General features: G+C 45.9%; 1 protein-coding gene across 1 annotated transcript in view; it reads left to right on the forward strand.

Moving 5' to 3' along the window:
• Positions 1–1,007: 1,007 nt before the first annotated feature.
• The window catches only part of PLPP3 (phospholipid phosphatase 3), a 97,972-nt gene continuing 73,228 nt past the window's right edge, over positions 1,008–25,751 (forward strand). Inside the window, exon 1 of the mRNA XM_029617992.1 lies at positions 1,008–1,279. Coding sequence (XP_029473852.1) covers positions 1,120–1,279 — 160 coding nt within the window. The 5' untranslated portion in view covers positions 1,008–1,119. The remainder of the gene's footprint in view (positions 1,280–25,751) is intronic.

Below are 25,751 nucleotides of genomic sequence, written 5' to 3' on the forward strand. Positions count from 1 at the left end.
TTTTTTTGTTTTTTTTTTTACTTTCCAAACCCCAAAGTGGAGACAGGTCAAAAGAAATAGCAGGCACGAAATAAAGCCCTTCCCAGGCTGTCCCTCTTTTCAGCTGCAGTCCAAGTGTCAGAGAGTCACTATAGCCAGGCAGCCGGCCCCCCAAATCGGTCCTTGCTCTTCTCCCTCCTGGCTAGGAGGATCATAACGCAGTGAAGCAGAGTCTGAGCCCTGAGCTGAGGGATGGCCCTTTCGTGACCTTTCGGCTAAGACTGAAATCCTGTGGAATTGGGGGAGGGGGGATTAGCGCCCAGCAACCATCCAGACCCGGAGATATAATACAACCATCATCGCCAAGGAAGGAGGGTTAAACATCCTGCTTAATATAAAGTAGATTTGAGTTTTTGCTTTCTACCGCAGGTGAACACTAGGGACTCCCTAACCCTGCTCGCGGTGGGAGTTTCTTTTTCTTTTTCTTTTTTTTTTTTGCCTGCGTTTTGGAAGAGGGGAAAAAAATGTGGAGTTAATTATCATCCGCATCAGTCCAGCCTCAGGAAGGGGGCCGTCCCTGGAAATCCCATCAGAGCCGAGGCCAGTTACTTGAAGGGGGTGGCCGGGGGGCGCTGGAGGGGAGGGGGGGGGGGAATAAAAAGTCCACGCGCAGCGCGGCGGCTCCCATCCGGCACTGCAGCCCCGAGCCGGCAGCGTCCAGCGGGAGAGGCCGGGTCCCCCTGCGCTCCGCCTGCCCCCGCCCCCCCCCCCCCGGGAACCGCCTCCATTCATTTCGCTGGCCAATAAGGAGCCAGGGCTGCGCGCTCCTCTCCACCCTCCCGGCGGCGCTGCTTTTTCTGTGTTTTTGTTTCTTTCGGGCCCTTTTTTTTTTTTGCTTCACTTCTAAGAACTTTTTACGGTTTGGAAGTTTTGGGTTTTTTTTTTTGGAGGAAACGGACGCCAGACTTGGCAGCTTGGGGTTTCGGTGTTTTGGGTCTGGTTTCGGGGTTTTTGTTTTTGGGAGGTGGGGGGAGGTTTTGCCAGGGTGGTGGGGGGGGACTTTCACTTCCTCGGGGGCTTTGCTCGCGGGTACAGAAAGGCGGAGAGGATCGGGGCGTGGGAGAGAGTTCCGTGCTGGCAATGCAGAGCTACAAGTACGACAAGGCGATGGGACCGGAGAGCCGCAACGGGGGCGGCCCGGCGCTCAATAACAGCGGCGGCGGAGGCGGCTGCAAGGACGGCGGCGGCGGCAGCAAGAAAGTGCTGCTCATCCTGCTGGACCTCTTCTGCCTGATCATGGGTGAGGAAGGCTTTTTTTTCCCGTTTTTTTTTTTTTTAATCTCCCTTTTATTAATTAACCTGCTCTCTTTATTTATTCTTCTCTCTTTTCGTTTTTTTCCAACGCTCCCTCTCGCTTTTTCTGTCATCGTGAAAAGGGTCGGGCAAGTCTATGGAGCTTCTTTTTTCTCTTTTTCTCTCTTACTGAGTTTGCGAGTCCAAGGGTTCAAGGTTTCTTTTCGCTTTCAGGACATATGAAAGAGAGAGGAAAATACTATTTGCAATAATAATCAAAGCAATGGATTTTTTTATTATTTTTTTTTGGTGATAAGTTGCACCATCTTGCCTTCCAGAGGTTTTTCACTTTCCCCAAAGTAGCAATTTCGGCTGGTGATTTGTATAATTAAAGAACATTTCCGACGGGATTAGCCCCATAATTAGTTTATAAACTGGGAGACGGACTTGTAATTTCGTCATGGAGCTGAGCAGCCTGCGTAATGCACGGGCTGCCTTAATTAAAGCCCCTGGATAAGGCATCGGGGCGCGAGCGCCGCTGGCTGAAGCCCTGGGGGCTGGGGCCGGCTCCCCTCCCCTCCCCCACCGCAGCAGATCCATCCCAGCCGGACTTAATCCCCTGCCCCAGAGTGTAAACAGCAGGCTGTCTCTCGCCCCCCCCCAGCCTCGCTATCTCCCAAAGCCCTGCCGTAAATCAAGCCAGGGCTGTCTGCCCCGCTGCAAACACAGCATCTTCTCTGCCCACCTCCCGCTGATGGTCACTTTTTTTTTTTCTTGGGGGGAGGGGGGGGGGGGCTTCAACCCCGAAAGAAGGCGGATGCATTGTGTCTGGAAAGGTAAATCAGGGCGGGGGGCTGGGGCTTTGCTGTCGTGTGAAGCTTTATGAAGTGCGGCTGACCTTGCAGCCAGGCGGTGCAGAAGTTGACAGCGGCGTGGAACTGGCTGCCGTGTCGTAAGCAAGGCGAAACATCTGTTTTCCAAGCCCCTGTCCCCGGCCGCAGATCCATTAATCCAGGGAAGAGCAGGGACAGTCTTTAAAAAAAAAAAAAAAAAAAAAAAGTGCTATTGAACATGTTCAGCAGAGGAAACCTTTTTTTGTTTAATGAAGCACAATAGTTATACTCTATTTTTATGGTGCTTGACTGCATGCTCATCATGAAAACATATTTATATAACATAAGTAAACTTTTTTTGTTTTAGTTGTGAACTATATCTTACTTCTTTCCAAATAAAGATGTTCGATTTTATAAAAATCCAGATACCACATATGACTTTAAATTACCTATATAGACATAAATCAGGTTATATTAAGATCCAGGGGTGTGACCATCTATCATGTAAGAAAGTGTCATAGCCGTTTTACAGACTTCAGCAAATTGCTGCATCTGACTGGTGATCAATACCAGCCATGGGATAATGGACAGAAATTCAGAACCATAGGAGGAGGGAAAGCCTTACTGTGTAGTGGAGCAAACAGATTGGTGGAACGAAATACAGAGCACCCCATCTGGTTCCATCATACCCAGCATGTGAAAGGTTACCGTTGATTGATCTCCCCACCCCAAGCTAAAAGAGCTGTCTTCTTATCATTTATCATGTATTAGCAATAAAAGTTAGGAGCATCTCCTTTCAGGGGGGCAACAAGATACCTGCTTGACCCTTATCCTTCAGCCTTGGGAAAGATTTTAACCATCTAGAGTAAACCAACATCCTGCCCATCTGGTTCACTGGAAGAGTTTTTGTGTTGTGCGTTTGTCTGTTTTGATGGATGAGGACCTTTACCTTTAAACTTTCTCAGTACAGTTTCTGGAGTTTGGGAAATTTACAGCAATGACATCTTGACAGGTACAGATCATTATAGGGAAATGAAGACCAGGGAGTGGGAAAAGGTTTTGCAACTGAAACAAAAAAAAATAAATCCCAAGAGGGAAATCCTTTCCCACTTGCTCCTTGATGACAGAAGAGTTTTGATGAAATGCATTACATATGCCTCTTGGTTTTGCCACAGTATATCTATCCTAAGGGATGTCAGTTCTAAATTTCCTGGCAGTACAGTAAATATGAGGCATGGCATTCTGGCAGAATTTGGTTGCACGCAATTTTCCAGGATATAACTATGATTTAGACTTGTTTGCTTGGCAGCCTAATTGGGCATGGAAGATTGAAGCAGATTAGATGGAAAGTCTCACATATAAGTGGTAACATTTCCAGTCATAAGTGCTCAGAGTAATTTTTAGCCAAGGAGATACCTTCAACAGATACAGATCTAGAATCCTGTTGTGAATGTAAACTTTGGAAGACGATTGAAGGGCGGAGAGAACCTTGGTGCTATGGAAAATGCAGAGTCAGCTGGAAAACCAAGAAATGCTAAGAATGGGGGGGGGGGCGGGATGGAAGGAAGGTTATATGAGGTGCAGGAAAGGAGGCACGGTTTATTAATGCTACAAGACTGTATAGTGTTGGCTTTTGTGCTGAATGGGGATCCGAAGAGTGTAATGTGTTATGTGCAGAGAACAGAGAAAATCTATTGCAGGGATGGCCAACTCCCATATGCCAGAGCCACAAACAAGGCCAGCTTTAAAGGATATTTACAATGAATATGCATGAGATAAGTTTGCATGCAAAGGAGGCAGTGCTTGCAAATCTGTCGTGCATATTCATTGTGGAGATCCTGAACATGGCTCCTGAGAACTGGAGTTGGCCACCCCTGATCTTTTCAATAATGCCTGTAAGGGAGACTGCATAAGTGTACCCTTTGGGGGTAATTTTCAAAGGAGTTACGTGCATAAATGTAGCATACTATCATAGCAATTTTCAAAATACATTTACTCCTGTAAAGTGCACTTACTTGACTAAATCCTATGGACAATTCAATGGCATATATTGTAGCAATTTTCAAAAGCCCACTTACTCGGGTAAAGTGCATTTATATATGTAAAATCAAGTTTTACTTGAGTAAATGCTCTTTAAAATCTGGCCATTTTTTCTTGAGGCATCCACACAGGCCACCTTATACTCCAGGAAGATTCTTGGTCCACTTCGTACCATATGAAAGGCCCAGGAATGATCAATAGTGTGGTGCAGGTGTGGATCAAGGATAATTTACACCCTAATATGTTAAGTAATTGTATGGATGTCCTAGAAACACAATAAATGAAAGTAAAGACCCAAATGGTCCTTCTAGTCTGCCCAGCAAAATATTTAGGACTGCCCAAAAGCAATAAAGTAAAACGAAATGACAGGATGCATCACCTTTAACCTACCCACTATAAAATCATTTGAAGCTAGAACTGTCTTAAACTAGACAGACAAACAATGGGGAACTAAAAAAAAAAAAAAAAAAAAAGTCTGACTTCCAAAGGCAAGATTAATAACATAACAGCATGTGATTCTAATATTCCGCACCACAGTCTCCAAACCACCTATGTTCACTTACAGCAAAGTTTGCTTAAGGCTGTGCCATTCTGATTTTATTTTGAGATCATCTGTTCTGTATTACAGGCCACATTTTCTTTTTTTTTTTCCCATGGGAATTTGGCTTGTTGTGTTTTTTAAATTTTATTTTCCTTTTTACATAAAGTTATATTCTCTTTTTTTTATCTTGTAGTAATAAATTACTTTTTGCCTAGCAAAACATGTGGAGAGAAGTCAAGGGCCTTATGTTCAGATCCCAGAGTGGGAGTAAATCTTTTTGGCAGTGAAATTCATAACATCAGTGGTTCCGAATGTATTTCTTGTATTATTTCTTGTGTTGATTCTTAGTAAGCCTTTAAGGTTTGCAGCGATATGTGCTGTCGCTGGAAAAAGAATGTGTTCCTTTCTGAATAATGGACTGAGCAGTGCTTTCATCCCTGGTTAGAAAAACGATGCTAAGTCGCCGGGGTTGTGTTTTGAATGAGAGTTGGGTGTGAGTGTTTGTGGTATTAAGTCCACCTACATTGCTTTTGTTATTGCAGGGTTAGTTCAGACAGATATATTGGGTGGTTCATTTTTAGCATTAGTCTAGTAGGGAATGCGTCTCTTTATGATATGGCATAGATTAAAGCTGGACCAGCTGAAGAGATTAAAAAAAAAAAAAGAAAAGCAACGTGGGATGAGGCTATTGCCTAATCATCAGCAGATGCAAGCATCTGCCGAAATGAAAGAGACGAACTATAGCGCAAGTGCAACTGGCCCCGAGCCTGCGGTGGGTCTGGTAAGAAAAAAAAAATAGCCAGAACGGATGAGCGAATTAGCCCAGGGCACACGCACGCACACACAGTCCGAGAGCGGCAGGACAAAGGTCCGGCGTTAGTGGTGCTCAGGGACCAAGCTGCTGCCCTGCTGCTGCTGCTACTGACAGCTCAAGCTGATGGAGGGAAGCTGCCTGTGTTTATCCCTCGCTGCCCGAGCCCTTTGCGTAAGAAGCTGGTGGAGGACGTGCGTTTGGGGGGGGGAGGGGGGTTAATGCCAGCTTCTTTCAGCCAATAGAAACTCGATCCGACACAGATGCGCTGCTCCCATTGGAGGAGAAGGAGGCAGGTGCCACTGCGGTCCATTTCCTGCGCTGTTAAGACCACGAGCAGGGAGGGGGGGTGATTGGAACTGAGGACGCGGAGCTCTGCCGCCGGCCTTGCTTTGGGTCCGCACGTGGCTGCCAATTACCCCCGAACAGTAAATCATCAAGAGTGCAGGGCATGGCATCTTACATTACAAATCGTTCCTGGCCTTAGGGGGCTGGGGTTTTTTTTTGTTTGTTTGTTTTTTTTTTTGGGGGGGGGGGAATATCGTGATCTGGCAAAACGTGTCGTAGATGTAAACAAAGCCAGCCCTGTGACATTGGCCTATGTCATGTTTCCCTTCAGCCTTGTATTGCTGATTGGTTAAGTCCTCACATGCACCTATTACCAGATGCCAGGAATAAATACCATTCCATTGAATTACCCGCACTTTCCTACGCAAAACTGTAAACTAAGCAGCGTTTATTGGAAGGACAGAAGGCTACCTGTCAGCCTGAGATCAGCCACAATGGTAAGCTTTAGTTTGCTGTAAAAAGGGACTGAAGATCGCCGTTGGGTGTTATCCGACTAATGCTAGTCTTTATGCGGGGTGGAGGGAGGGGGGCAGGATTTAATTACTGGGTCCTGATCTGTTCTGCATAGGGGATGTTCTGGGGGGAATACATGGGGTGTCATTTTGGGGTACGGTTTCCAGGTTCTTTCCCCTCCCGTTGTGGTTGGGTTTTGTTTTTTTTTTGTTTTGGGGTTTTTTTCGCTTTCAAAGCATTCTGAAGACTGGCTTTCTCTGGAACTAAACACTGCAAGATAAAAATTGCTTTGTAACCGGACAAACTTTTTATAGCAACAAAAACATTTGCACCCTTTTTCTTGGTTTGGTGTTTACATAGAGGCATTTGGCTCCTTTGCATGATCAGAGTACTTAAACCAGATGAAAAGTCAGGAGGGGGCGGACCCAAATGAAGGGAAAGCATGCTGATTTTGGTGGTTTGTTTGTTTGTTTGTTTTTTAAAGATTTCTCTTAAACAAATTCTGATGCGCACAGTGACTTACAGTTTCAGGATGAGGCTTTCCTGGTTTGAGAATGAGTGCATTCCATGGGGTAGACAACTCTGGTCCTCCAGTGCCGAAAATCGGCAGAGGTTTTAGAATATCCACAATGAATATGCATGAGATGTATTTGCATGCAGTGGAGGCAGGGCATGCAAACACATTTCAAGAATATTCAGTGTGGCTATCTTGAAATCCTGACTGGTTTGTGTCACTGGAAGGATTGGAGTTACCTGCCCCCTGGTGTATCCTTTAGTATGAGAGGTCTAGAACGGGTAGATGTGAATCGGTTATTTACTCTTTCGGATAATAGAAAGACTAGGAGGCACTCCATGAAGTTAGCAAGTGGCACATTTAAAACTAATCAGAGAAAGTTCTTCTTCACTCAACGCACAAACTCTGGAATTTGTTGCCAGAGGATGTGGTTAGTGTAGCTGTGTTTAAAAAAAGGATTGGATAATTTATTACTAGCAACAGTAACATGGAATAGACTTAGATTTTGGGTACTTGCCAGGTTCTTATGGCCTGGATTGGAAACAGGATGCTGGGCTTGATGGACCCTTGGTCTGACCCAGTATGGCATGTTCTTATGTTCTCAATGTGAGGGGTGGGATTCTTCTATAGGAATTTGGCATCAATACTAAAAACAATTTAGGGGTGTTAGAGTTTGAACTATTGAAGATGGTGCTGACTGTTGAGGATGTCTCATTGGAAAATATGCTGCTTTGAAGTAGGTGGGTCACACTGTGAACCAATGGATGCTGTAGTGCAGGATTGGCCATCTCTGGCTCTCAAGAACCAAACCTGCCTGATGATCAGGATATCCACAATGAATATGTGAGAGAGATGTGCATGCACTGCCTCCATTGTATGCAAATCTCTTATGCATATTTATTGTGGATATCCTGAAAACCAGGCTTGTCTGTAGCTTTTGAGGCCTGGAGTTGGTTACCCCTGCTGTACAGCACATCACTATGAATAATGGTTCTTTCTTAGGTGTTGTGTAACCTTTTCACTTACTAAAGAGTGTGCAGAAGTTTCAGTCATAATGCCACTGAATTTAATTGTCCCGACCATGCCTTTACTAAACAGTCCACATTGTCATGAAGAGTGCTAACATTTTACTCTAATTAGACTGGATTAGGTCTTTAAACATAGAAATGATGGCAGAAGAAGACCAAACAGTCCATCCAGTCTGCCCAGCAAGGTTTTACACTTTTTTTTTTCATACTTTTCTGTTACTCTTCTCCCTTTAAATAATTTTTTTGGTTCTATTTCCCTTCCACCCCCGCCATCGTAGATAGCAGTGCTGGAGCTGCATCTAAGTGAAGTATCCAGCTAATTGGTTTGGGGTAGTAACTGCCGTAATAAGCAAGCTACTCCGAAGCTTGTTTACCCAGCCTGTGCAATTCAGTCCTTGTTAGTTGTTTGAATATAAATCCTCTTTTCTTCATTCCCCCTGCTGTTGAAGCAGTGAGATGCACTGGATATGTATTCTAAGAGAAGTATCAGGCTTGATTTGGGGTAGTAACCACTGTAACAAGCAAGCTACACCCATGCTTATTTGTTTTACCCAGACTATATAATTCAGTCCTTGTTGGTAGATATCTGAATATAAAACATCTTTTCTTCATTCCCCCTGCCGTTGAAGCAGAGAGGTATGCTGGATATGCATTGAAAGTGAAGTATCAGGCATTTTTGGTTTTGGGGTAGTAACCACCATAACAAGCAAGCTACTGCCCTGCTTTTATGTGGATGCAAATCCTTTTTTCCACATTTCCTCTTGCCGTTGAAGCATAGAGCAATGTTGGAGTCGCATTACCCGTGTGTATGTTTATTGAATAAGGATATTCATCTCCAGGTAGTAGCCGTCATTCCCGCAAGCCACCCCCATGCCTCTTCTCTTCATTCACATCCTCTAGACTTTATGGATCCACAATACTTATCCCACGCCCCTTTGAAATCCTTCACAGTTTTGGTCTTCACCACTTCCTCTGGAAGAGCGTTCCAGGCATCCTCACTCTCTTCGTGAAGAAATACTTCCTGACATTGGTTCTGAGTCTTCCTCCCTGGAGTTTTAAATTGTGACCCCCTGGTTCTGCTGATTTTTTTTTGCAACGGAAAAGGTTTGTTGTTGTCTTTGGATCATTAAAACCTTTCAAGTATCCGAAAGTCTGTATCATATCACCCCTGCTCCTCCTTTCCTCCAGGGTGTACATATTTAGATTCTTCAATCTCTCCTCATAAGTCATTTGATGAAGACCCTCCACCTTTTTGGTCGCCCTTCTCGGGACCGCCTCCATCCTGTCTCTGTCCCTTCCAGAACTGAACACAGTACTCCAGGTGAGGCCTCACCAAGGACCTATACAAGGGGATAATCACTTCCCTTTTCTTACTCAATATTCCTCTCTCTATGCAGCCCAGCATTCTTCTGGCTTTAGCTATCGCCTTGTCGCATTGTTTTGCAGACTTCATATCATTAGACACTATCACCCCAAGGTCTCTCTCCTGCCCCATGCATATCAGCCCTTCTCCCCCCATTGAATATAGTTCTTTCGGATTTCCACTCCCCATATGCATGACTCTGCACTTCTTGGCATTGAATCTCAGCTGCCATATCTTCGACCACTCTTCCAGTTTCCTTAAATCCCGTCTCATTCTCTCCACTCCTTACGGCGTGTCCACTCTGTTGTAGATCTTAGTGTCATCTGCAAAAAGACAAACCTTACCTTCTATCCCTTCCGCAATGTCGCTTACAAAGATATTGAACAGGACTGGTCCCAACACTGACCCTTGCGGCACTCCGCTCAACACCGCTGTCTCTTCAGAGTAAGTTCCATTTACCATCACACATTTGTCTTTTGTCCGTCAATCAGTTTGCAATCCAGGCCACCACCTTGGCACTCACTCCTAAGCTTCTTATTTTATTCACCAGTCTCCTGTGCAGAACCGTATCAAAAGCTTTGCTGAAATCCAAGTAGATGACATCGAATGCTCTTCCTTGATCCAATTCCTTGGTTACCCAGTCAAAAAAGTCTATCAGATTTGTCTGACAGGATCTTCCCCTGGTGAATCCATGCTGCCTCTGGTCCAGCAATTCTTCCAACTGTAGATAGTTCACTATTCCTTCTTTTAACAGTGACTCCATTATTTTTCCTACCACCGAGGTGAGGCTAACCAGCCTCCTCTCTGCTCCCACTTTTGTGAAGCGGGATCACCACCGCTCTCCTCCAATTACTCGGCACCACTCCCATTTCCAGGGATCTATTGAACAGGTCACACAGTGGACCCGCCAGCACATCTCTGAGCTCCCTCAGTATCCTGGGATGAACCTCATCAGGCCCCATGGCTTTGTCCACTTTCAGTTTCCCCTAGCTCTTCCCATACATTCTCTACTGTAAATGGAGTTACATCTACTCCATTCCCCTCTAGTTTCTTGTTAACTAGTGACAGTCCTTCTCCAGGGTCTTCTTTAGTGAACACAGAACTGAAGTATTCATTAAATATTAAAAAAACGTTTTCCTGTAGTATTGAGCTTGGCGCATTCTAATTTGTGACAAATCAGCCCTTAAGCTTTTGGAGGAAACCTGCACTTCAGAGGTAATTGATTTATGTAAGGTGAGGATGCACATAAGGCTCTCAGTCCCTGTTCTCTGGTCTTCTCAGTCATTTCTCTGTCTCTCTTGCTCCCTCTCCCCCCTCTGCCTCTTTGCAGGAAAACACATACAATGGGTAATAAATAAATCCTGCGGGGCAAGCTTGCCACCAGTGCTTTGGGGATTTCATGAGTCCTCACATTGCGCCTGCGTACTGCTTTCTCATCCGGAAAATCTTGGGTATTATTCCACCAGTTGTGGCTAACAGCTGGGATTAATTTAATCCTGTTTGTATTAATAATATTTAAAGCAATGTTTCGCTTTCCTGCTCTACAGCAGCAGAAATCCTTTGAAAAGCATCTGGAATAATTCTAGAAGGGTTAGTGATGTGGGTCGGGGGATGGATGGAAAGAAAGTGTGTGTCTTCGATGTGGTGCAAGCCCAACCGAAACCTGACCCTTCCCGGAGTGGCCAGGGAGTCCTGCTGACACCTCTTTGTGGCTAAAATTTATGTAGCAGAAGTCTGTGACTTCTTAGATGTTTTGCTTCCTTAAGTGTAATTTTATATATAATTTGGTCTTTTGAAATAGAAATCTCCAGATCAGGTAAGATGAGCTCTTCAAAAAAGGTGTGAGGAGTGCTTTCTGGTTCTGATAGCTGCAAGCTTTATTCTGCTGTAAAGTAATATATTCTGTCTTGTCCCAAAGGGTAGGCCACAGTTATACATTCAGGAAGAAGAGAATGCCTTAAAGGGGCAACACTGTGATATCAACTGCAAGACTTCACTGAACTGTGCAAACTCAATTTATCTTGGATTCCCAGGCTTGCATCGTATCTCTTCCACTTGTTCTCTGTGTGACCTCCAGCAAATCACAAATGACGGGAGAGAATGGCCTTGCTCACTTTGCCCCCCCCCGCAGCCCTCACAGAGCACAATGATTCTCTTCTATGCCCCCACCCTCTGCAACCTTGCCTCATGGCATGCAGCACTTCTCGGGGAGCAGGAGCACTACCAAAGTGTGCCTGCCCTTCTGGTGGTGATGTCACCTACTTATCTTCTCTAAAGCACTACTAGACAGGTGAGGCACTTTATAGCTACTAGAGATGTGAATGTGCCCGATCGGGTTCGGCTAGAGGGGGGAAAAAAATCTGATCATGGGTGATGTGAATCGGAATTGGTTCCGATTCACATCGTTGTGTTTTGGTTTTTTTTAGTGAGGCCTAACCCTTTAAAATTAACCCCTTACCTTCCCCCACCCTCCCGAACCTCCCCAAAACATTTTACGATTACCTGGTGGTCCAGTGGGGGCGCGGGGACCGATCTCCCGCTCTCGGGCCATCGGCGCTATTTTGGCTGCCACTCAAAAATGGCGCCGATGGCCCGATAAAAAAAAAAAACAAAAAACCACCCGACCCTTTAAAAACGACCCCCACCCTCCCGAGCCCCCCAAAACATTTTAAAATTACCTGGTGGTCTAGTGGTGGTCCCGGGAGCGATCTCCCGTTCTCGGGCCGTCGGCTGCCACTCAAAAAGATGGTGCCCATGGCCCTTTGCCCTTACCATGTGACAGGGTATCCGTGCCATTGGCCGGCTCCTGTCACATGGTAGGAGCACTGGCTGGCCGGCGCCATCTTTAAATACGGCGCCGGCCAGCCAGTGCTCCTACCATGTGACGTCACGCCTTGAGCGGCCCAATTGCACGAACAGGGGCCGCTTTCGCCCGTGCAGGCGTCCATCTTCGCGGTCAGCTGGAGGCAGGAGAGGGGGTCGTCCTCGCCGATGTCCGGAGGGGGGCTGCAAAAAGTAAGTCGCTTCGTCGCTTTACACTACCAGTCCCTCCTCCCGGAGCAAGGCTGCTTTTCGTGCCCTGCTTCGGGAGGAGGGGAGAGGGCTGACAATCCCGAGCGTAGGATTGCCCGTCCTCTCTCCCCTCGCTCTCTTGCTATTTTTTTTTTCGCTTTTTTTTTGCTTCGGGAGCAGGGGAGAGGACTGGGGCTGCCCCGGAGACCGGCACCCATGGACGCGGCCGGGGCAGATGAGCGGGGGCTGGGGGAAAGTTTGCCGTCTACCCTTACCCCTGCCTCTAACGCAGGGGTAAGGGTAGGCGGTAAGTTAGCAGGTTAAACGCGCGGCAAAACGGCAGGGTAAAAAAACGATAGTCGGGGCGCGGGTTACTGGATGGTAGGGAATAGCTAATTCGATCGTTTACATCTCATATACATGCCGCGTGCGGAAGGGGTTGCCCGGGGATTTTAGGACGCAGTAGGAGTAGGTTAAAGGGGATAGTGTATCGCGGGTTGGACTAACGCGGCCGAAAAGTGAGTAGAAAGCTGGTTAGGCGCAGGGTAACCGCAGCCACACTTTACTGTATTGAGCTGTCAATTGTATACCGGCAGGCTTTACAAGGAAGTGAAATTTGCTGTAGCTACCTCTATAAATGTACAATATACTCAAATTCCTATTTCCATTCTTATAAAACTCATTGCAGACACATACAGCTGTGCCTTCCAGGGGGTTATTTGGCCAGAGAAATTGAATCTAGGCATTAAAGTAGAGGTGTTTACTGTGCAGCTTGCTGCATGTTACTTAACCCATTATTAACAGGAAGTAACTTGTTTTGTTCAGATTAATGCAAGAGCAACTAATCTTTAATTTTTGTGCTTAGCAACTGAGCGCTCCCACAGAGGTTGTTAAGCCATGCACTGGGCCAAAAAACTATTGTGGGTTCAGAGTGCTGCAATATGGGGGTTTCTGCAAGACTTGGCGGTTTCTTTCCTGTAGGGCACTATACAATGAGCTCATGACTGTTGCTTGGGTTGCTGGTCTAAGACATTTATATCCTTCTGTTATGACTGTCGGTCACAGACGGCTGCGACCGCATGTACTTACTACTTGCACCGCTCTCCTGCCCTCCCTGGGTCTGCTCGCAGCATGGGCCAGCCTGCACCGCTGTGATACCAGAGACTCCTCATGGCGGCATGGACGTCTCCACTTCCCATTACGACTTCGGGCCTTCCTAGGCGCACGCGTCACCGGCCCTGCCTTTGAAGCCTCTTTGGTGTCATCGGACTTCTGTACTAAAGCTCCACCTTCGCCCCCAGCAAGCCGACTTGGCAACAAGTTCCGTATGTGTCTACAACTCCTGCCTTCGTGTTCCTACGCAAGATTGTCTGCGCCTTCCCGCTCCTCGGGCCGCGCCTACAAGCTCAAGTGACTCTCAGAGCCTCCCTGCTTCTCGGGGCTGTTCTCTCCTGTATTCTGTGACTGTCAGCTGCCCCGCTCCCCGGGGTCGCGTCTACATTAGACTGTCTGCATTCCACCGCTCTCCGGGATTCTGCCTACATCAGCAGCTAACATCTGGCTCGGGCTTCCCTGCTCCGCGGGTTGACCTGCGCCACTACATCCACGCCCATTACGCTGCACAGCTCTGCCCCTCGGGGCTGCCTTCCCGGAGAAACCTTCCGCAGGGCTAGTCCCGTGCCTTCCGCTCCGCGGTCTGGCTGGCGCCTCTCCCTTCAGGGTCTCTGTCCAGGTACTGCCTCCTGTCTGCCATCCTACGGGGGTTCCCTCCTGGTCCCTGGGGATCTCTCCATTACTGTGCCCAGAGCTCTCCCCTGTGCCTATACGTCGCCTCCTGACGGTGTGGACCTGTGGGACTCTTTCCCACCGGCAGTAACAACTTGCACCTCTGGCCAAGGGTCCACACATCCACAAGTCGTAACACCTCGTTTACAAGAACTTGAGATACAGCAATTTCTTAATGCTTTGTAATCTTTATATGTATAAGATATGCTCTAGTTTGGGCTTAAGACTAATAAGGTTTGAGATGAAGCTGAAAAGATTAAGATTTGTAGTGTTTTAAATTCCTAAATCTAGATTGAATCTGTTTTCAGGAAAATTCAAAACCTGAAATGATGATGTGGAATTCCAGTCGTGTATTCATTAAAGAGCAGCATTTTATTGAAAACACAAGACCTAAAATTACAAAGCATATATATATATATGTTGGTTTTTTTTGCTAGAAATGGGCATGTTGCATTATTGGGGGGTTGGCAATGATCATTATTTAATGTTTTCATGTTTTTCCTTCATGTAGACGCCCAACTGGGAAACAATAAAAGCCAGTGCAGAAAAGAACTTTATAAATTGAAAAATAGTAAACTAAAAGGATGAACCAGGTAATCCACAGGAACCAACAGGCCATGGGGCATGATGACAGGAAAGTGAAAAGATTGGACTGTCCTTTTTATCATTTTTTTTTTTATGTAGGAGTGGAGGAGTAGCCTAGTGGACCAGGGTTCGAGTCCCGCTGTCACTCCTTGTGACCTTGGCCAGGTCACTTTACCCTCCATTGCTTCAGGTACAAAATTGTAAGCCCTCTGCGGATAGGGAAATACCTGCAGTACCTGAAAGCAATCCACTTTGAAGCGCTGAAAAAAAAAAGTGCAAAAAGTGGCGTATAAATAAATAATAATATAACTGATGGCACTCGGGTTTGCACAACTAAATGCTGAGAGACCGTAATAACTGTAAAGAAAACAGAGCACATAACCCTCGCCATAGTCAGAAATCCAATCGCAACAAGAGAAGGATCAAAATACACTTCATCTATTCAAAAGCGGTATCGGACCATTCCAGTGCTTTAAAATGAATCTGCCTCTGACCCCAAGGCAGGACATCCTAGTGTCGGGTGGCTTATTTTATTCATATATGCAGTATATATTTAATCTTACACTTTGGATCAACACGTTTCTTCATTGCAACACGCTGAGCCTAACCAATAAGTATTGTTTTTTCTTTGCCAAGGCTATAAAATTGAGATTTTTAATTTTAAAAGGTACAAAAAAATGATTTGGATGTTTTGATTCGTAAGGAGTGCTGAATGATTTGAGACTTGGTGCTTGTTTATGGTCATGTCTATGGCCTGTGGTGGGTGAAAGACAGATTCGTTGTAAAGCACGTCAGCGTTTTATTACCGCTTCTGAACAGATTCTTATATTTATCCACCCTGCTTATTCTGAATTTCAGGTTTTGTTTCCTTAAATTTAGTTTTATTCAGGTTTTTTTCTTTTCAGGGCACCCACTATATGTGTGTCTGGGAACAATATAAATAAAATACAACCCAAAGACTGGGCTTAACATCTGTGGTGTCAAAAGACATAAGAGCTACTGCTCTCCTGGAGCCCCAGTAACCTCTCCAAGGGCCAGCGCTTATATTTCACAGAGAGGGGATTTATGTGCAGAAAAATCAGATCAACAATTGAGACTGCCCAGTTGGGTGTCTCTTCCGTAGCCTAAATTCCTCCCCCTAAGAAAGTGGGAGATGAGCACTAGCACCTGCTTTTTAATCTGCTTTCCAGCTTTTCTCCCAGGGTACAGAGGGTAATAAAGCCCTGAGGGTCTGCTTCAAGTTTTCGTGCGGCTTTCGCATACGGAGAATTTATGCTCTGAAAATGTTTGAATCCGGTTAGATCTGAGTGGCTGATCACTTGCCTCTTTTTCAGTTGCTTTAAATCCCTTCTGGACATTTTATTATGATCCAGACCCCAAGGTTCATACTGGGCCCAGAATAAAATTCAGCCTTTTTTTTTTTTATCGGCCCACAGATGAGTTTTTAACATCACGGAGGTCCTTTCAAATGTCATCTCTCTGACCATTAAGGCTACTTTGAACTCTGCAAAAAAGATGGAAAACAAACAAAAAATAGAAACATTTTCAGTGTGCTCTTGTAAAAGTACAGAAAGCTTGTTTATCTTTTTTGACAGCTGTTGAGAGCCAAAGAATGGCAGCAGAGTCAGATTTAATATGTAGGTGTGGGAGTGGGGGAGAGTCCCCTCTGAAGATGTGTGTGTGTGGTGGGGGTCCCTGTTTTTTCAGTATCCTGCTGCTGGATCACAAGCCCCTGGGCATTTTAGGCGGGGGTGGGTGGGACGCTGCCACTCAGGCTGAGAGGTACTTGGGAGAGTGACCCCCTTTAATCACGGTGCCTTAGACCGCTGTACAGTATACACTAAGGGGCCTGTTCAGTGAAGCTCACACCTAACACATACGGTGGGGGTTGTGCACACGTTTAACGTGAATGCACAAGACGGGATGAATGAGACTGTTTTTCAGTTGTGCTCCAAACGGAATGAACTAAAAATGGCCTTGCACAAAATACTTCAAAATTAAAATAAAGGCAAACTATGCCTCCCTGAGGTCTTCCAAGACATCTGTCTGGTCTGGGCCTACCCAGCTGAGGCCTCCCTTGGCTTCTCTGACCCCTGTCACCCCCTTAAAGGATACCTTGAGTCCAGGGCCACCCAGCTAGGCTAAGCTGGGCCCAGCCAGGGCCTCCCCCGGCTCCTCCTGACTAACCTCCACCCCCCCTCACGGAAACATTGATTTGGGGCCAGGGTCCTCCCCAGTGTCTAAGCCCCTCCCATGGACTCCTGAATGTGGAAAGGACAGGAGCGATGGCCCACTCGCTCCTGCCCTGCCTTCTGCAGATTTAAAAATGGCACTGGTGGCCTGCAAGTGGTTGGAAATGGCTTTATGAAAATCACCCCAGGGGTTATACGTGCAAAAGTGTGCATGAATGTGATTTTTGCATCTACTTCTATGCATATTGCAAAGAGGTGAGTTGGGGGCAGGGGACCATTTATGTGCTTTCTTCCCATTTTCAAAGAGGCGCTGTAGCAGGCAGAATTGTGCGCGCCTATGCCACGTTAAGGTACGTGCAGTCCTGCCAATCTGCAAAGCGGATTTTCGCCCGCAGGCCCACTTTGAAAAAATTGGCAGTGACTGAAGCACACGTGGACTTCAGCCTCACGCGTGCTATGAAATTATCTTCCTTATGTTTGAATGCTGCTTGTCCTCTCCTGTCCACGGTCTCGCTGCTTGCAGCTCGAGGAGAGGTGGGACTGGCAGTTTTCCAAGCCTGTGCTCAGTGGCTTCGGTTCATGTTGCAACAGCTGGCAGGGAAGTGGTAGAAAAGGGGTACTTAAGAGCCAGTTTTTGCTACTGAAAAAAAAAAAAGACCTCTTCCCATCTTTAATCCTATGAAGTGCTTGAGACAGAGAGATCTATGATTGGGTTGAGACATCTTCAAATTAGAGTCGGCCTAAGCGTTGGAAGAGCACAGAGACAGGTAATGACTGAATTACCATAATGTCGGGTCTTACATTTGCACCCTCCTTTCCCCAGACATTTCCCTTGGCCGTGCCTGTCTTTTTTTTTTTTTAAACCATTTTTCTCCTTTACCACATACAGACAAGTGTTTGTATTATTCTAAACAGCTTATATAGGCTTGAGACTGCCCGATAGGCAATAAACTACGTTTAAATAAATATTTATTTTGCTCCATATCCTTGAGCAAACGGATGACAGAAGAAATCCAGTGCTTGTGGCCTGATTGTCAAAAGTTTCTCCTTCCCATGTCTCCTGGGGGAGGGGGGGGGGATAGAAGGAGGAACTGGTTTGAAAAAGTAAGTCAATATTTATACATTTGCAATGCAGATCTGTGCAGTTTTAGATTCTCAGAGGAACAAATTTTGCTGCTGGAGTTATCCTATTATCTTTTTTTTGTTTGTTTGTTTTTCTTTTTTTTCATTTGCTCTGAAGCAGGACAAAACCTGTATGAGGAGGCCAGGCAGCCCTCGCAGTTAAGAGAATGACAGAGCCTGTGCTCCAGGGTACCCGGAGAGCAGATGTAATTAGCGGCCCAAGCCAGCCAGGTTGCACTATCCGTGGCCGGCGGCATTCACTGCCTAAGGTCGGGGCCAGCTCCAGAAGCCTTGGTTAGTGGTTGTGGGTGGAACTGCCTTATGAAACGCGAGAGGTACAGCTCCCTCGACAAGTCTAGTCGCCAAAATCAAGGGGTTTGTTATGTGGTTCGAGCCTGCCACCACTAAAAGGGAAGCGACCGGGTTGTTTTTCCACCCAAAGGAAGAAGGCTGTGATGATTTTATAAGCAAAGACATGACTTAATCCCTCGCTCCTTGTTATGTGACATTTTGTGTAATGCTGAGCCAGACTTTTTGTAGTGGGTGAACAACTTCTGAATTTTAAAACGTTTTCTCCCACCCTCTGCATTTGCTATTTTTTTTTGGGGGGGGGGGATGGGAGGCAGAACAATAGATGGCTGAAGCTTTTAAACAGCAGGGCTTTTCTACTCTTGTCGGTTTGTGAAATGAATACAAAACCCGGCGCTCCGAGCTGGAGCTCTTTCCCTGGACGCTGAGCCACGCTGTGCACCAGTAGCATGGCAGAAGCTGGTGCCACTTACTTTTTCCCACCGATGCTTTTGAAAAGGCGGCACAATGGTTAATTGTGTGAGCGCCGTGGCCATAGCAACCGGCCAACAACCCCCCAAACACGTCTTCCCAGAACAGAGGCAAACCGTGGTGTGCGTGCACGTGTGCGCGCGTAGAATTGGAAAGGGAAATACGTAACTTTTTTTTTTTTTTTCTTTTTGAAAAATATCAAAGAGAACTCGTCCTAGTTAAAATATCAAATGGCTCGTGACTGTTGGGGGGCTGATGTCACTCGGTTCTCTGTAGCTGACCATCCTGCACGGTTGAGTAGCCCTGTTGAAAATTTAATATAATGTTTAGGAATTCTAAGATGAACTCACAAGCCACAGCTCTACCTCTCATGGCAGCTGCAGAACATTTTGTACTGCCTTACAGGCCGATACAGTACAGTGCGCTCCGATGGAGCGCACTGTTAGCCTGCTCTTGGACGCGCGTTTTCCCTTACCCCTTATTCAGTAAGGGGAGGAAAACGCGCGTCCAACCCGCGGCACCTAATAGCACCCTCAACATGCAAATGCATGTTAATGGCCCTATTAGGTATGCACACGGGATACAGAAAGTAAAATGTGCAGCCAAGCCGCACATTTTACTTTCAGAAATTAGCACAGACCCAAAGATAGGCCCTAATTTCTTCCGGCACCGGGAAAGTGCACAGAAAAGCAGTAAAAACTGCTTTTCTGTGCACCCTCCGACTTAATATCATGGCGATATTAAGTCGGAGGTCCCGAAGAGTAAAAAAAACAAAGTTAAAAAAAAATAAATTTTGAATTCAGCCCGCGGCTGTCGGGCCGAAAACCGGAAGTTCAGTTTTGCCGGCGTCCAGTTTCCGAGCCCGTGGCTGTCAGCGGGCTCGAGAACCGACGCTGGCAAAATTGAGCGTCTGCTGTCAAACCCGCTGACAGCCACTGCTCCTGTCAAAAAGGAGGCGCTAGGGACACACTATTGTCCCTAGCGCCTCCTTTTGCCCGTTTTTACCGCCGGGCCTAATTTAAATACAGAATCGCGCGCGCCGGGAGAGCGGGCCCGCTCTCCCGCAGACTTTACTGTATCGGCCTGTTAGTTAAGGAGGTAAAAAAAAAAACAAACAAACAGAGGAGACCGTGTAATAAGCTGTGGAAGGCCCGCCGCAGGCTTTTGGTATTACGTGTGCTTTCCCGAGCTAATCTTGAGTGTATGTAATAATGCCGTTAGCGCGGGGGGGAATGCTCGCACAAACATGCCCAAAAAGCTGTGCCTGGTTTAGCCTCGATCCATGTTAATGCCATACAAAGGAGGCGATTAACTATTCAGGGGCAATGCAGAGAGCGGTGCTGGCATTTAGTGAGGTGGGGAAGGTATGCGGGTTTTTTTGTTGTTTTTTTTGGCGCCTGGGACAGGGCAGGAATTAAGTGTAAGCGCCTGTCTGGAGGTTGAGAAATTAAGCGGCGGAAGCCGGAAGAGAGGTCGGAGAGGGAACAGGTGCGGGTCAGAAATGCTGGATGCTGACTCCGGCTTCACTTCTATCTCTTGTGTCCGCTGCCTTGTGAAACGGGCAGTTCCTGCTGCGCCCTTGAACGGGGGGTAACTCCTGACACCGTGGCCGGCTGCATCTGGACGAAAGTCTCGCCACTGAGCTGGGTAATGGGAGACTCGGAGGCAAGGTCCGTCTTTCACCGGTGCCTCGTGTCCTTTTGTAATCCCCTCCCAAATCTCTGCCGCACTTTCTCCTGCTCACCGGCATCCGCCATTACAGCTCCCACGCGGTCGGGCGACAGATCATGAAGGGCCAGGGGTTGGACTTTACCCACCTTCAGCCCCACTCCTGGTCCACTCACTCACTACTGCCTCACGAAAGGGGAAGGCTTTCAATCAAGAACAGATCATGGATCACCGCATTAATGCAAGTTTAGGCGTGGTTTCTTGCATTGGGTCCTCTGTGCGCGTATCTGCGCGGATGTTTTTTGTTTTGCGTGGGTTTTCTGCGCGGATCTCATTTGCATGCCATCCCCTTATTGCATCCCGCAGAGGAGACTGCTTTTGTCGCACATGCTAAAAAAAAAAAAAAAAGTGACAAATAGCACGGATTTTCCCCGCAGTTCTTGATACGTCAGTCCCAGAGGGCGCGCCGGGTGAAAGAAATGCGCAGGAATGGAAGAGATGTATGCAGCATCCCTCAGTCAGAAGAGGGAAGTGATGCACCCCAGTGTAACACAACTTACAGTCCCACCGTGTAGCACAGGTGGAGCTGAGTTAGGAGCAAAGGAGTTTTTTTTTTTTTCCACCATAACAGTTGAACAGAAGTCCAATTTGAGATTACATTTGGAGAGGGAAGACAGATTATTATTATTTCTAACAGTTGCACAGTGATAGCAGGCAGTCTGTTGTTTTGATGTTTGCTAACTTTCTAGAGAGGCGTCAAAACCCCAGGTGAAGGCCACAGGGCGTGGGGGAGTTGGGTCGTGCATCTCTCTGCCGTCGTGGGAGCCCTTGCATGGCGGAGCGATTTAACATGGGAGCCAGCTTCCAAAACATTTTTTCTCCAAGTCTATCTTAGACACGTTTCCTTCTTGTTTGTGTTTTTTTTTTAATTGTATTTAGTTTTGACAGGGCTGCCATGAAACACTGACAGATGCACACTCGTGAAAGTTAAATTGGGGGGATCCTAGTTTCTAGTAATCTGCACATTTTTTACAAAGAATTTCTTCCTATTTTAGGGATACTTTTTTTAAATTTTATTTTTGTTAAAGATGGGGGGGCGCAGGGCTTAGTGTGCTACTGAAATATTTTGTCTCCATGTTTTCTGCCACTAAAGTGACAGTATTTGGGGGTTTTTTTTCTTTTAATCCTGGGTGTTGACAGGAGGACGGGTTATAAAAAAGAATTACGTTAATCAGAGATGTCCTTTTTAACACGATTTTTCGTGCCGCACTGCGTTGATCCGCAGTGGGTCCCTGGCACTGCTGGAGGGCATGGTAACAGTTAGGAAAGGTGCAGTGGGCAAGCTGTGGCCGGGGTTTGGTGTTTTGCACTGCCATGCAAATGAATACAAGAAACTCCCCCCTTGGTCACTGTTAACTTTTTTCCATTTCCTTAGGTTCCCTTTTATACCACAGGGTCATGGTCCCTCCCCTCCCCCAACTTGCTGCTCTCCATCATTAATGGCTGCAATTATGGCATTAGTAGTTGATTGGCATGGGCCAGACAGAGGATTCCTTATAACTCTACAAATTAGATAATTACAGATTCTAGGGGCTGCTGTTAAGAGTCTCCAGCCTGCCAGCCCAATACAATATTTGCTGGCAAACGTTCTTGTGAGAAATTCAGATAATTCAGGGACTGAAATATAGAATTTCTGTAGTTTTTGTTTTTTTATTTTTAATAAGCAAATGTGTTTGCTGTGATGCCTGATAAAATCTCCATTTCTCATGGGGAGGAGGATAAATCGCTTTTCAGCTTTTCCATATCTCGCACAAAGCTGATTACGGTTTATCCTTTCTTAATCAAGTACCGCGAAAAAAAAAAACTGTTCTGAACAATTAACAACTAAAGAGCTTTTGGAAATCGCTTTGTGATGATAAATCCTTCTTTCTCTCTCCTTTTTTTTTTAACGCCCATTGTGCTTCCCTCCCTGCTGCCCCCCCCCCCCCCCTCGCTCTCCCTTTATTCAAAATCTGATTTCTTTGGAAGCTTCATGGCCTTGGGTTTGGAGAGCTATTCCGAACCACAAATCCACCGTCGGGGCCCTTGTGTGCTGCCAGAGCATTTGAGCATTGAAAAACATCCAGCGTTCAAGTTCAGGACACGCTGATTTGGAACAAGAAGGGGCAAAACAAAGAGGCTTTTCAGGAGAGAGAGAAGGAGGCTTTGCTTCGGTGGGGAGCGGGGAGCACCCTGAGACTGTGAGAGCGATGGAATTATAGGAGGGACGCAGGAGGAATGGGGAAAGCTGCTTTACACAACATTTATTTTCCTGCTTGAAATACAAGAGAGTAAAAACAAAAGGGATGGGACAAATTTTTTGAACTTTTTCTCTGCCTTTTTTTTTTTTTTTTTTTTTTTAAATGTTCCTCCACCCACAGTCAAAGGATGAGAGAATCATTTATAAATTGGACCCTCAGGGCTTTACATTACAGGCAACCAGACTGTTACCTTGGGTAAGAAGGGCACCATAGAGACACAGAAACATGACTGAAGAAAAAGACCGCATGGCCCATCCGTCCAGTGAATTTAGCATTATAATTCTCATCGCTTCCTTAGAGATCCCCCGCGTGCTTTCTTGAACTCCTACCGCTCTTGAGTCAGTCTGCGAGCCTGAAGGGGAAAGGGGGTGTGTGCCAAAATGCCATCCTTGGCCAGGACACCATTTTCATTGTGGATTCATCACAGATTTGCCAATTTGTAGGAATCTGCATTGAATCTCCTTGTTGCAGGCCCTCCTGATAGGCTAAATCTGTTTGTGCGCTGGCGCAAATTCACCAATTCAAGGAATCCACTTCCACTGCCTTTGTTTAAAAAAAAAAAAAAAAAAAAAAGTGTGCTGGATATGGAAGAGCTTGCAGTGAAGTGAAAGGAAAACCAGGTGACGGGTGTAAAATCATTTTAATCATACTGAATAATACACACATCCGCTAAACGTTGCACAAACACACTACTGTCACTTCTTCTCTCCCTTTGCTCATACTGAATAATGCACACATCCGCTAAACGTTGCACAAACACACTACTGTCACTTCTTCTCTCCCTTTGCTCATACTGAATAATGCACACATCCGCTAAACGTTGCACAAACACACTACTGTCACTTCTTCTCTCCCTTTGCTCATACTGAATAATACACACATCCGCTAAACGTTGCACAAACACACTACTGTCACTTCTTCTCTCCCTTTGCTCATACTGAATAATGCACACATCTGCTAAACGTTGCACAAACACACTACTGTCACTTCTTCTCTCCCTTTGCTCATACTGAATAATACACACATCCGCTAAACGTTGCACAAACACACTACTGTCACTTCTTCTCTCCCTTTGCTCATACTGAATAATGCACACATCCGCTAAACGTTGCACAAACACACTACTGTCACTTCTTCTCTCCCTTTGCTCAACCTTAACATATCAGTTGCTCTTCTGCGTCTGTACAGTGCGTGGTGAATGTCTCCGCAGGTTGGGAAGACAGGGCAACTGCTCTGGGACCCCTTTGTGGAAGGAAGGTCATGTATATGCCAAAATGGAGAAATATATAAAATAAAAGATTCAGAAGCTGGGTTAACTCCAGAAGGACAAAAGCTTTTGGACTCCTGGCAAAATACTGTGGGATTTCAATAGCCTTTTGCTGACTTGTTGTGGTTTTCTTGAAAAACACTCGCAGCTTATCCAACTGAATGAGTTGGAGCAAGAAGATAAAAAAAATGAGACCCATGTGAAACCACTCTCATGCCAAAGCAGTGGTACTTTCCATCCAGCACATCTGGCCCTCGAATGCAATTTGACTGCTTTTTTCTTTTTTTTGTCTTATCCATGGGCTTCCTTTCTTTTGTGTTATGATGTACTTTGTTTCCAATGTGATGTATGCTTTTCAGAGTAAGACGTAGGTGCCTTTTCGTTATGGCCTCGCACCTCCCATTTTGCTGTTCACCTGTTTGTGCTGTGTTCGTGCTTTCACGTCTGGCGGCGTGATGCCTGCATGGAGTTTTCATGCAGAGTCCCTGGCACTCCCTGCAGAGATACTTCTTATGCATGAAAACCCTACACTGGGTGTCAAAGACTGAACCTTTTTGGCCAAGCTTGTCGCACCTTTTAAGTCGGGGCTGTTTTGGCCCAGTCAGGTTGGTTTACTGACGTGGAAACCTCTTTTGAACTCTGTTGCAGCCAGAGTAGAAGTTGGATTATGGATACTAGCCTCAACCTGATACAGAGAGAGTGCGAAGTATCATATATATACACACAACTCTTTTTTTTATTTTGGAAAATCAAGACTATTTTGACTTTGTTTAATAAGAAATGGTTCTGCAAAATGAAGGTGCTAAAGAAACATTTTCATGACCAGTTCCCACCCAAAAACCAAAGACAAGGATAGGGAATCACTGCAGTAGACATGAGGAGAGGTTCCCTTCACCACTTCTTCTCAGGGGTGGGGGGGAGTGGGACCTGTGGGCCCATCTGAGCCTTCGGCCGCTCGTGACTTGATGTGTCATCCTTTTGTGCACAGGCTTCTGTATGCGGCTGAGTCTTTTTATTTATTTTTTTTAATTTTTAAGTCTGGTCTAAAAAAAAAAAAAAAAAGCCCTTATGCAATAAAGGGAAGGAAACTATTTAAAGACCTGCATTGTCTGACATCCTCTGCTCCTCAGGGGCTATGTTTTGTTTTCCTTTTACAGTAAAGGAAAAGGTGTGGTCCAGCTTGGCTTGCTTGTCACATCTGCATGTTTTGATGCACAGGTTGGATTTATTGGGCCACTAATATCCGCCTGGTTACAAAGAGGATATATTCCTGCTGCTCGGTATTTGCTTGCACCATTGAGCTGGAAAAGCTCAAGACCAAAACAAAATAACGAAGCGGCTGTTGAAAACGAATTTCTGTATTTTTTGCACGTGTAAAGATTTTCCTTTGCAAAACTTCAGAGATCTTGGTGGTCTTGGATCATCCCCCCCTAGGAAGAGCCTAGAGATTGCAGACTCCAGCAAATTAATTTTGACGAGCATTGTGTTGAGTTGTTTTGTTTTTTTTCTTTTGTGTTAAGAAGCTGATTCCTTGAATCGGTGAATTTGTACTGGTGCACAAGCAGATTTTGCCCGATTTTTGGGCAGGGCCAGCAGCAGGCAGACTTGGTGCAGATTCCTGCAAAATAGGTGGGATCTGTGGCGAATCCACACTGAATCTCATCAATGAATTCTTTTAGCCAATGTGAGAGAAATCCAAACAGGCTGAAGTTTGCCTGCTTAAAGCTCAGTCTCAGATTTTCTTCACTTTTCCACCACTATCCTTACAGAAAAGCTAAACTATTAACTTTTCTTAAAGTGCAACAATCCAGTTATGGAGAATGTGCTGTGAACCAGG

Source organism: Rhinatrema bivittatum, chromosome 10 (genome assembly GCF_901001135.1).
Source record: "Rhinatrema bivittatum chromosome 10, aRhiBiv1.1, whole genome shotgun sequence".
NCBI lineage: Eukaryota > Metazoa > Chordata > Amphibia > Gymnophiona > Rhinatrematidae > Rhinatrema > Rhinatrema bivittatum.